Source organism: Bufo bufo, chromosome 1 (genome assembly GCF_905171765.1).
Source record: "Bufo bufo chromosome 1, aBufBuf1.1, whole genome shotgun sequence".
Classification (NCBI taxonomy): Eukaryota; Metazoa; Chordata; class Amphibia; order Anura; family Bufonidae; genus Bufo; species Bufo bufo.
Genome location: NC_053389.1, coordinates 833,764,042 through 833,776,986, shown reverse-complemented (window position 1 = coordinate 833,776,986; position 12,945 = coordinate 833,764,042). Strand labels below are relative to the sequence as shown.

General features: G+C 43.1%; 1 protein-coding gene across 1 annotated transcript in view; it reads right to left on the bottom strand.

The window, feature by feature from the left end:
* Window positions 1-10,947: 10,947 nt before the first annotated feature.
* LOC120990399 (putative olfactory receptor 5AK3) overlaps window positions 10,948-12,945 on the bottom strand; it is a 74,289-nt gene continuing 72,291 nt past the window's right edge. The window contains exon 3 of the mRNA XM_040419204.1: window positions 10,948-11,916. Within this exon, the coding sequence (XP_040275138.1) occupies window positions 10,948-11,916 (969 nt within the window). The remainder of the gene's footprint in view (window positions 11,917-12,945) is intronic.

Below are 12,945 nucleotides of genomic sequence, written 5' to 3'. Positions count from 1 at the left end.
CGGGTCCCCATTGACTTCAATGGGGTTCGGGTTCGGGACGAAGTTCGGGTCGGGTTCGGATCCCGAACACGAACATTTCCGGGAAGTTCGGCCGAACTTCTCGAACCCGAACATCCAGGTGTTCGCTCAACTCTACCCATCAGCCTAAAATAGCCCCTATATGCCTCAAACAGCCCCAATCAGCCCCCATATGCCTAAAATAGCCCCCCATATGCCTCAAATAGAACCCCATCAGCCTTAAACAGCCCCGATCAGCCTCAAACAGCCCCCATCAGCCCCCATATGCCTCAAATAGCTTCCCATATGCCTCAATCAGCCCGCATCAGCCCCCATATGCCTCAAATAGCCCCCCCATATGCCTCAATCAGCCCCCATCAGCCTCCATCAGCCCCCATATGCCTCAAATAGCCCCCCATATGCCTCAATCAGCCCCCATCAGCCTCCATAAGCCCCATCAACCCCCATATGCCTCAAATAGCCCCCCATATGCCTCAATCAGCCCCCATCAGCCTCATACAGCCCCCATATGCCTCAAACAGCCCCCATCTGCCTCAAACAGCCCCCATCTGCATCAATCAACCCCCATCAGCCCTCATATGCCTCAAATATGCCCCCATCAGCCTCATACATCCCCATCAGACCCCATATGCCTCAAACAGCCCCTATATGCCTCCATCAGCCCCCTATATGCCTAAAACAGCCCCCATATGCCTCAAACAGCCCCATTGTGCCTCCATCAGCCCCCATCAGCCCAAGTGCCTCCATCAGTCCCATTGTGCCTCCATTAGCCCCATTGTGCCTCCATCAGCCCCATTGTGCCTCCATCAGCCCCCATTGTGCCTCCATCAGCCCCCATCAGCCCAAGTGCCTCCATCAGCCCCATTGTGCCTCAATCAGCCCCATTGTGCCTCCATCAGCCCCCATTGTGCCTCCATCAGCCCCCAATGTGCCTCCATCAGCCCCATTGTGCCTCCATAAGCACCATTGTGCCTCCATCTGCCCCCCCAAGTGCCTCCATCTGCCCCAAGTGCCTCCATCAGCCCCCCAAGTGCCTCCATCAGCCCCCCAAGTGCCTCCATCAGCCCCCAATCATTGGTGGAATTGGTGGAGCATGTTAACAAAATACTCACCCCTTCTGAAGTTGTGTCCCAGTCCTCCGCTGGCTCTTCAACGCTGTCCGGACGTCTCTTCCTCCCACGAACTGTTCGAGCGGCCGCGCATGCGCAGAACTATCTTCCTTTGTGCTGCGTTGGAGCCACGGCACGAAGGAAAATTGATCTGCGCATGAGCGGCAGCCGGACGTGCGCGCTCATGGCATGTAATAGAGGCCGGCCACTGGATCACCAGGGTAAGCGGTGCGCAGGCCCGGCCATGGATGCGGCTGGCGATCGGTGGCCGTATCCATGGGTAGCGACTATAAACAATGTAATTTGATTTTTCAATTTTATTAAAAAACTAAAGGATTTTTAAAAGGGATTATATTTAGGAAAAGGCTTGGGTGGGTGGGGTCGAATACAACATGAAGAACAAGTTGGGAATACCCCTTTAATCTCAAGTCACACACTTTTACAAACACACAATTAAATCAAACACACAACGCGCAAACTCGCGTTACATGCCTGCTTATATAAATGGAGCTTTCAAAACCGGTCTGTTTTTTATCCTCTGGATTCAAATATCTATCAATATGAATAGACTCTGAAGGTAGGAATATTCATATACAGTATACCTAGGCCTATATATCCCTATAAAGCGCCCGGAAAAAGGTTACGACCAGAGACAACCCATTCCTCCAGATGGACGAATGGAAGTCTCTGCCTCAGGCCCAGATACAAACAACAGGGAATATAACAAACACAAACAAACGAGACACTTAACTTCAGTAGAAACGGACGAGCAGGAACACCAGAGACAAACTGTCACCAGGTCAGCCAAACCCAAATGAATCTATCTAACCGCATATCTGTAAAGAATAAATCAAGGCAACTGGACTTCTTGAAAACGTTTCACTCATTCTTCCAACGAGCTTTCTCAATTCTGAGTGACTGTACAAGAATTCTCTGGGAATAAATATGTAACTGAATCAACATCTGGTAATTATACCCAGCAGGGGTCAGAGGTCATTATACCCAGCATGGGGTCAAAGGTGTTGATTCCTTTATCCTAATTGGAGTTAGTAGGTGATAATGACCTCCCAGAAAAAGGTGTCAGGACAGCATTGTATGTGGCAGACAATAGATGTCTAACCCCCCCCCCCCCCCTCTATTCAAGCTTGGCCTCTCCATTTTTACGCAGATGGCCTTCTTCACACCTCGTTTGTAGCAATCGGCCTCCTTATCCAAAACACGTACTTGACTGTCTTCAAAGGTGTGACCTGTTTCTTACTGAATCACGGCTGAATCTTGACCAGAGGTTTTGGCTCTTCTATGCTGAGCCATACGCTGATGTAGTTGTTGTTTTGTTTCGCCGATATACAGTTCTGAGCATTCCTCATTACACTGGACTGCGTACACAATTTTGTCCATCTTGTGTTTAGGCATTGGGTCTTTTGGGTGAACCAGTTGTTGCCTCAGTGTGTTGCTGGGTTTAAAGCTAACAGGGATGTTATATTTATTAAAAATCCTTTTGAGTTTCTCAGACACCCCAGCTACATATGGGATAACGTAAAGATTAAAGTAAAGATAGTTACCCTATAATTATATTTCTAGACCCCTATAAAGGAAATAGCTGTTTATAACATAATTTCCTGCAAATAAATTCGTATCGAACCAAATTTTTCCAAAAGATTCGGCGAATCGGCTAAATAGAATTTTTGAAAAATCCGCTCATCTCTATTTATTACCATAGCACTTTCTCACTTTTTATTATTGTGTGTTTTTTTTTCATTCACCAATTCATTCATCTTTTTGTATTTTCATTTTTTACACTATAATTAATTAATTTATTTTAATATGATATTCATTTGCTGATATGATGGTTTGAATTTGATCATGTACCTTTTTTAACAATTTACTGCGAATACGAATATGAATTGATTATACTTAGGTATTTATTATATATTTATATGGTCTATTAGAGCTGATTATGTATGTGCCCGGCTTAATATATTGTTTGCATAGGATCCCAGTGTCTATTTATATGTTTTTTGTTTACATTTAGAGGTTTGTGGATAGGGTATTATTTTTTTTTTTTTAAGTTTTAAAAAGTTTATTATCATTTTTAACCACTTCCCATCTGGGCCCTTTGCCCCCTTCCTGACCAGGCCAAATTTTGCAAAACTGACATATCTCACTTTATGTGGTAATAACTTTGGAACGCCTTTATTTATCCAAGTCATTCAGAGACTGTTTTCTCGTGACACATTGTACTTCATAATAGTCATAAATTTGAGTCAAAATATTTCACCTTTATTTATGAAAAAATCCCAAATTTACCCAAAAATTTGAAAAATTCGCAATTTTCTAAATTTCAATTTCTCTGCTTTTAAAACAGAAAGTGATACCTCATAAAATATTTATTATTTAACATTCCCCATATGTCTACTTTATGTTGGCATCATTTTGGAAATGTCATTTTATTTTTTTAGGACGTTAGAAGGCTTAGAAGTTTAGAAGCAATTCTTCAAATTTTTAAGAAAATTGCCAAAACCCACTTTATAAGGACCAGTTCAGGTCTGAAGTCACTTTGTGGGGCCTACATAGTGGATACCCCCATAAATGACCCCATTGTAGAAACTACACCCCTCAAGGTATTCAAAACCGATTTTACAAACTTTGTTAACCCTTTAGGCGTTCCACAAGAATTAAAGGAAAATGGATATCAAATTTTTAAATTTCACTTTTTTGGCAGATTTTCCATTTTAATCAATTTTTTTCTTTAACACATCGATGGTTAACAGCCAAACAAAACTCAATATTTATTACCCAGATTCTGCGGTTTACAGAAACACCCCACATGTGGTCGTAAACGGCTGTATGGGCACACGGCAGGGCGCAGAAGGAAAGGAACTCCACATGGTTTTTAGATGCCATGTCCCATTTGAAGCCCCCTGATGCACCCTTACAGTAGAAACTCCCAAGAAGTGACCCCATTTTGGAAACTAGGGGATAAGGTGCCAGTTTTATTAGTACTATTTTTGGGTACATATGATTTTTTGATCATTCATTATAACACTTTATGGGGCAAGGTGACCAAAAAATTGGTTGTTTTAGCACAGTTTCTATTTATTTATTTTTACAGCGTTCACCTGAGGGGTTCAGTCAAGTGACATTTTTATAGAGCAGATTGTTACGGACGTGGCGATACCTAATATGTATACTTTTTCTCAGTTATTAAAGTTTTACACAATAATAGCATTTTTGAAACCAAAAAATTATGTTTTAATGTGTCCATGTTCTGAGAGCTATAGTTTTTTTTATTTTTTGAGAGATTTTCTTATGTAGGGGCTCATTTTTTGCGGGATGAGGTGACGGTTTTATTGGTACCATTTTGTGGGACATACGCGTTTTTGATCACTTGGTGTTGCACCTTTTGTGATGCAAGGTGACAAAAATTGCTTGTTTTTTTTACGGTGTTCACCCGAGGGGTTAGGTCATGTGATATTTTTATAGAGCTGGTTTTTACGGACGCGGCAATACTAAATATGTCTATTTTATTTTATTTTTTCTATTTTTAATTTTTTTTTTTATTCCTTACTTGGGATTTTTTTTTTTTTTACATGTGAAACTTTTTTTTATTTTATTTTTTCAACCCTTTATTTTATTTTTATTTTATTTTACACTTTTCGTCCCCCATAAGGTCATACAAGACCTCTGGGGGACATTTACTTTACTTTTTCTTTTTTTTTTCACAGTTGATTTCTCCTGTAACTGGGGCTGACATAGTAGCCCCAGTTACAGGACAAATGCACCCCTATAGAGGCTGTACAGCAGCAATCCAGCGCTGTACAGCCTCACAGCAGGGCTGATCGAGGTCTCTGAGAGACCTCACACAGCCCCTGCACACTTCGGTCCCGGCGGTCACATGACCGCCGGGCCGGAACAGGAAGCGCACAGCGCTTCCTGCTCTGCAGACACAGCGCTCGGTGAGCGCTGTGTCTGCAGCGATCGTGAAGGCAGGGACACCTGGGCACTGTCCCTGCCTTGTCTTAGGGTTGCCCTGCTGTCACTGACAGCGGGCAACCCGATCAGCAGCTGCACGATTAGCGTGCAGCTGCTATTTCTGACAGGACGTTTTAAAACGTGCTGTCAGAAATAGACGTCCACCCATAGGACGTTTATATCCTATGGGCGGACGTGAGGCGGTTAAATAAACGGTTAGGATATTTTGATCCAAGTAATATGCTGGCATCGCCGCCCCTCACTAAGATGGCGCCCGTTGCTCTTCTGATTGGGTTAATGTCACGTTGTAAATGTTTGGCGGCTTGCGCAGTGGAAAGAAGCACTTCCAAATGTATGTTGGGGTTTTTCAAACTCCAGCTCTGTATTGGTATGTGTTCACTTATTATGTGCCTGTTTTTTGCACTTTCTTAGCTTGATGATGGTCTTGTAGACTCAACTGAATATGGGCTTGTTCTCACGACCGTGCCGTGTTTTGCGGTCCGCAAATTGTGGATCCGCAAAACACGGATGCCGCCTGTGTGCCTTCCGCAATTTGCAGAACAGAACAGGAGGCCCATTATAGAAATGCCTATTCTTGTCCGCAAAACGTACAAGAATAGGACATGAATCATAATTTTTGCGGGGCTATGGAACGGAGCAACGGATGCAGACAGCACACGTGAGATCAATTGTCCATATTATATTGAGACCACTGTTATATTATTATTGTTGGTAGATGGTTGGCCTCTGACAACATTGATTTTAGGCACGCATTAAAGAGGGTATGCTTAGGGATTTAGCCTTTTTAGACTGCACAGTGTTTTACAATCATATCACATATGTAGATTTGGAGCTTGGTGGGGTGTATCATCTATCATAGCACCTACCTGCAATGTTTGTATGATTGTCTCTGATATTACTATTGTATGTATGATTGTGGACATTTTATAAAGATGGCTTTTGTATTATATGTGTGGTGTCTTTGAATAGACTCTCAATTTTGTTCCCACACAGATTTTTCTGTGATTTAAATAGTTTTTGGGTATCGACGATGATGATGTAGCTGATTGCACTTGGGAGTCGGGTGAATTAAGGACTTCATCATCATCAGGAGAAGAGGGTGGCAGCTTGCCCGTGAGGCAGCGGTGGAGCCAGCAAGTTACTAGCGTGGCCGGGAGTCAGCAGGGTGGCAGCAGTGGGAGGTCGGGAGCCAAACATGCCCTGGGTAGACCACCCAGTATGCATGAGCCTACCTGCCCGGAAAGTAGGGGTGCAGGGGCAGGGCCGGTTCTAGGTGAAATGGGGCCCTGGGGCGGAAAACAATAAGGGGCGAATCTCTTAAAGAGACAAGCAGCGGCAGCGCAGGCACAGTCAGCGGCCGCCGGCGCCCGGCGGGGGGACCCTCCACTTGACTCCAGACTCCAGCCCAGTTAGTTTAAATTACATTACTGCGGCGCAGCACTGGCCCGTCTCTCCAGACACAGGCACACAATATAATTATTCAATTATAGATAATATAGTAGTTGCGGCCGGGCAGGGGTTCACGGAGGCAGCACCGGTAGCAGTCAGTCAGTGTGGAGTGTTGGGGGTAGTTTTTGTGTGGCAGTTTTTTGTTAAGCTGCCAGAGAAGGTGAACATTGCAGTCAAGGCTCCACCACCACAGCTCTCTGTCCTTCCCATCATCTACTGGTCCTGATGCTCCTGCTCCTCCTCCTACTCCTCGTCAGTCATTCTGTCAGCAATCGATCACCGAAGCGATTGCCAAGAGACAACAGTATGGGTGCACTCATCCAAGTTGCTGGTGCTGCAGTCCCTCCCTTTCCAAGTGGTGGACTCTGCACCTTTCAGAGAACTGATGGCTTGTGTCGAGCCGAGGTGGAGAGTCCAAAGATGTCCTTTCTTTGCCAAAAAGGCAGTACCAGCCCTGCACACACATGTAGAACAGAAGGTGGGACAGTCCTTGAGCCGGTCGGTGTCTGCCAAAGTGCCCGGCAGCGCCGACGTGTGGAGCTGTAACTACTATCAGGCACAATACATGTCCTTTACGGCCCACTGGGTGAATGTGGTTCCTGCACAAGCACACCAGCAACTTGGCCAAGTGACGCCGCTTCCGCCTGCACATTCTCACGCCGATGGTCCTACGACAATGTCCGCCTCTGCCTTCTCGTCCTCCACCGTGTCCTCAGTTTCCACTGCATGGACAATTCACAGTGGCCCTCCAGGACACCACATGTGCAGGGCACGGTGGTGTCACACTGTTCTGCACCTCGTTTGCCTGGGCGAATGCAGTCTAGTGATGAGCGGCATAGGCAATATTAAAATTTGCGATATTTAGCGAATTTTTGGCCAAAAATATTAGCCATAAATTAGCAAATTCGAGAATTTGTGATCTCCAGTCATTGTTTACTTGATTGCAAAAATCGTCAATGTAATATATTCGCGATAAATTAGCGATAAATTTGCGATTAGAATATTCAACACTATTCGCGAATACGAATATATAGCACTATATTCTAAATATTCGCGAATTCTCGAAGTGCCGATATTCGTGATTAAAATTTGCTTTTCGAATATTCGCGCTCAACACTAATGGAGTCACACAGAGGAGGTACTTCTCCGTGTCCTTCATCAAGAAATTGAATCCTGGCTTTCCCTGCAGCAACTCAAAATTGGAACCATGGTGACCTACAACGGGAAGAACATGGTGTTGGCGCTGCGTCAAGGAGGGCTGAGCCATGCGCCCTGCATGGCACACAGGTTCAATCTGGTTGTCAAGCGGTTCCTGAAATCTTCCACCCATTTGCAAGACATTCTAAAAATGGCCAGGTAACTTTGCATGTGCATAGGGCACCTCCCCCCAGAGCCCCCTCTATAAAGCGACCCAGGTGTAGGAATGCCGAGTGGTATAGTGCGGCCTATCTGTTTCTTTATGTGTCACAGTTCTCCTGCCTGGATACAGCTGGACCCCAGGCTTTGGCTCCGAAGCAACAAATAGGGGAAATAATTGAGGGATTGGAAAGAATAACTTGAGTCCAGACCTTGAGATGAAGTTCAATGGCAGCTTTACTTTGAATAAACATTTCTTCAAACAGTTTACAGGCTTTGTCTTGGTTCCAGCAGGCTTTAGCATTAAACTGGCAGGCAAACTTAACTCTGCTGTATCCTTCTCTCACTCTGCTGTACTGACAAGCTGACTTGGTAACTTGGCTTCTTTTTTATGCTGCACTTAATTTTTTTAGTCAGACTTATCATCAGCCAAGGAATAGGTAAGAATCCTGGCAGCTCCAACATGGAGTCTCAACAACCACAAACCAAAACTGCCCCACCACCTCCTGGTAGCAAGCAGGACTGGCCCAGTTCTGACCAAAGGGGGGGGGGGGGAATGGAATGGGGAGTTCCATTCTATCTAACTATAGCTCTTCCGTGTTTGCTGCCACCTGCTGGCGAACCAGGCACATTACATGATCAGTTACATAACATTATAATTCCACAGTGTTGAGGGACCTGGAAATAAATATATAGGTGACATACAGGTTAGACCATAAAATATATTAGCAAGGTGCAGAGGTGTTTACACCACTCTGAGGTGTTACATACACCCTTACTTAAAACCGAACCGACCTTGGCTTGTGCTTAGGGTGCGCTCTAAGGGTACCCAAAGAAAGTTAGAGTGCTGCATAAAACTATTTACTATTACTGACTGATATAGCAACGGCCACCACTAGGTCTCTGCCCGTATGAGTAGGGTGCCTATTCATAGATAACCAAAAGCTCTGCAAAAAGTGATCATTCCTGGATTTATTTTGAGTATTGTGGCCACTATTACCAAAGAAAGCATGGGGGTGTCTTCACTCTGTAATCCCACCACTATGCAATGAAAGCCTGCAAACAGAAGGGTGGATTCATCCTGTAATCCCTTCCAGCACCAAGGTCTAATCATGCTTTATGCTTCGTCACCTTGATGTCTGAACTGGTAGCTTTTACACATTTTTTTTCTAAGATGGTGCACAGTGCCTTAGGACATACTGTAGAGAAATACACACTTATCAGCTGCGGGGTTACCCTTGACAATGTTAGATTTGCTTGTGACTTACCAATTGGTCCCCCTTGTGTAGCAATGATACAATAATATTATTACAATGCCTAGGTTTTCTAAACTAACACAAGGTGAAATAGGACCATTAATATTCAGTGTCCTCAGAGGCAGTCCGTATGAGCAAAGACGCAAGGGTCGCTAACTATCTGGCTAACAATATAAAGTCCTAAATTCAAAAAGTTCATAAGAGGTAACATTGTTGTCCATACAATGGGCTAAAGTTCTTGAATGTTGCAGAACCTTAGAACTTTAGTGCAAAAATATAGTGCATAAAATGTCACAAAGAGCTCAGGTACACGTTTGAGTCCTTTCTTTGGGTGCTGGCTTGTAACGTTGCAAAAATGGAACATATAATGCAAAAAGGAAAAATTTTATTTGTAATCCACATGAGGTATGGCGCCAATGTGCACAAGCTGGAGAAAGTTTTTGGCTGATGGATGGAGTCTTAACAATCTGTGCTCTTCTGTCAAGAAGTAAGACAGGGTAACAAAAACAGCAAATGGGCCAACAAGCTCTCACCCTTCAAGTTCAGTCCAAGAAGTAGTGGCTCCAGTAGTCCAATGGATGTTTTTCTCTCACAGTACGAGGTCTCCTTAGATAAAGGGCTGGAAGTCTTCCTCCTGGGTCCCATAGTTGAAGGCGCAAAATCCTTCTTTAAGCTGCACGACATCCTCATCACTGTGACTGCTAGCTCTGGTATTCTCTGCAGCTATAACTCCAGCAGAAGCTTCATTTGTGATATTCTGGTGGCCTTCTGTGGCAGGACTTGTAACTGCAGGATCACCCTCTTCTGGAGGATCCTCTGTAAGCCTTGGCTTTTTCCTGACTGGGCCACTATGTTGCCTTTCGGCGCAGAAAACTGGCTGACATCATCATTTATTTGACTCTTCTTCTGACCTGTCAGAAGGAAGGAAAAATGAGACGCACAACAGATCCTGTCCATGTAGCAGCTGTAAGGCCTGTATGACATGGTCCCTATTTTGCATCATTGGCTTATGATTTGGTAGCCAAAAGCAAGAGTGGGTACAAAACACAGAAGACATGCAAATATTCCATTCACGTGTCATCTCTCTTTTGGATCCACAGTTTCTTTTGTCTTTAGCAATACTGATGGATTACTGACCAAATGGTGACCGAGTGAAGGCGGATGCTCCACAGACAGGATCCGTTTTTTGGGGTTTATTGTTCTGACGGATCAGAGGAAGGGCAAAATAATCAGTGACATGAAAACAAACTTACTGCTGACACCCTCTCTACTTGTATAAGCGTTTAATAGAACAGGTTCTATGTGTAATCAGCTGCCAACTTCTTGATGCTAACATTGACCTGTAAGGTTGAGTTCACACTTGAGTTATTTGGTCAGTTTTGGCCCCGTGACTGCCTAAATAAATGAAGTGTGCAATGATTCTAAGAGTGATGCCTGTCATCTGAGTGTCATACTGACTCACAGTATTGTTTCACTACCACAGCAGACTCCCTATGTGTGTTACTGCAAGGCACAGTGTTCTACACCACTATACAGGCTCTCTGCAGGCCGAAAATAGCTGGTTTTCATGTGATTCGCCACAAATTAATTCAGATCGAAACAAATTTTTTCAAAAAATTCGTCGAACCGGCCTAATCGAATTTTTGAGAAATTCTCTCATCTCTAATCAAGGCCATGTCAAAATTACTCTTGGACTCCACTGATGATAAATCATTGGATATCCTAAATTGATATACATTATGTGAGACAATTCCAGATCTCTTCTATCAGTGCTTTGAGTTCCTTGATTTCTTGTAAAGATTTTTCATGGCGTCGATGATCTCTTTGTTTCTCATGCTGTAGATGATTGGATTGGTAAATGGGGTAAGCATGACAAAGAGCAAAGATTTCAACTTGTTTTCAAAGAAGTTATTTGCATGTGATGGAGACATATAGACACCAATGAGGGAGCCGTAGTAAGTGCAGACTACTAACAAATGAGAGCTACATGTTGAGAAGGCCTTTCTTCTTCCTTTCAAGGAGTAGATCTTCAAAATCACAATAAAGATGCATATGTATGATAATGTAATGCAAACAAAAGGCAAGAAGATAACAAAACTGTTGAATGAGATGTCAAGCCAAACCAGTACATAGACTTTAGAAGATGAGAGAGCCAGAATGGGGGCAAAATCACAAAAGAAATGGTCAATGATGTTGGAGGAGCAAAACTGTAATTGATTTATCAAGATGACTTCAACGTTAATAAGAATAATTCCTATTATCCAAGACCCAAGAACCAACTTAATAGAAAAATTCATATTCATTATTGAAGAATATCGTAATGGGAGACAAATGGCCAAGTATCGATCAAAAGACATCACCATGAGGATGCAGCATTGAGCATAAGTGGTGACAAATACAAAGAAAAATTGTGAAAAGCATCCATTGGTGGAGATACTATGACCTTCCAACCATATGATACACATCATGTTTGGTACGATACTGGTGGTGATAATGAGGTCAGCCAGGGACAGATTTGAGATGAAAAGGTACATTGGACAGTGGAGGCGGTTATTGGAGGACACCAACAGAATGATCACAAGATTTCCGAGAAATGTGCATATATACACAAGAAATATGAGGCAAAAGAGGACAACCCTGAACTTTTGAGTATTCTGGAATCCAATAAGAAAAAACTCAGTCACTATGGTCTGGTTGCCTTCACACATGTTACAGCACAATGGAATTCTTGAAAGCTGCAAAGAATTACACATAATTTTGAACATATTTGGTGGAAATATCTAAAATACCGTAGCCATCCACTTATTTTTCACATTTATACAGTTGTGAAAAAAAGGTTTTAGACTGACAAACAGTTTGATGCTTCAGTGTCTTTGGGTGTTTTTATGGTATACTTAAGAGCAATTATAAGCATTTCATATTTGTGTTAACTTTTATTGAAAAAAAAACAAGCTTATACAATTGACCCTGGCATGCTGGACATCAGCTTCTGGACCAAATTCTGATGGTCCTGGCTAGAGTTAAGCGAATTGAAGTCCACAAAGTGGACTTCGATCCAAATTCCAGGATAAATTTTATTTCATAATGCTTCATGGTTAGTCAATTGATTTAACCTGAAATGGTGGAAAAACAAAACAAAAAAAAGTTATACTTACCATTTGCTCACAACGGACGAGCCGCCATCTTGTATAAAGATCTTGCACGAAATCCAATGCACGGTGCCATATAACGTCATCACGGGCCGTGCAAGATTTTGCACCAGATCTTCAATCAAGATGGCAGAGGATGGCCTGTTGTGAGCAAATGTATAAGGGAAATATGCTTTTTTATTTTTTTATTTTACACTGTGTTATTACTATCAGATGCTGCGATCAGCTATGAAAACTGCATCTGAAGGATACAATGATTGTGATTGTGCCGCTCCCTGTCATTACACCCACTGCTTACAAAGAAATGCCCTTCGTTGTAATTCGTCACAAAGCACATTTTTTTTGTAAAATTCAGTGAAAAAGCCAAATTGAATTTTACAATACTTCGCGCACCTCTAGTGCTGTCACTTGCTGGACTTTTTTTGGCACCCTGAAGCATTCTTCACAGCAATTGAACCTCTTTCCAATAAGTGGTTGCGTTATAGATCCATTGATTACAGATCAAGACGGATCAGTAGTAATGTGGAACCACTGTGCTAAATGACTGGTTTGGGACAATCCCTAAGGGAGTTATTCTGGTGCCTCCCTGGTATTTACCCTTTAACACCTATACAG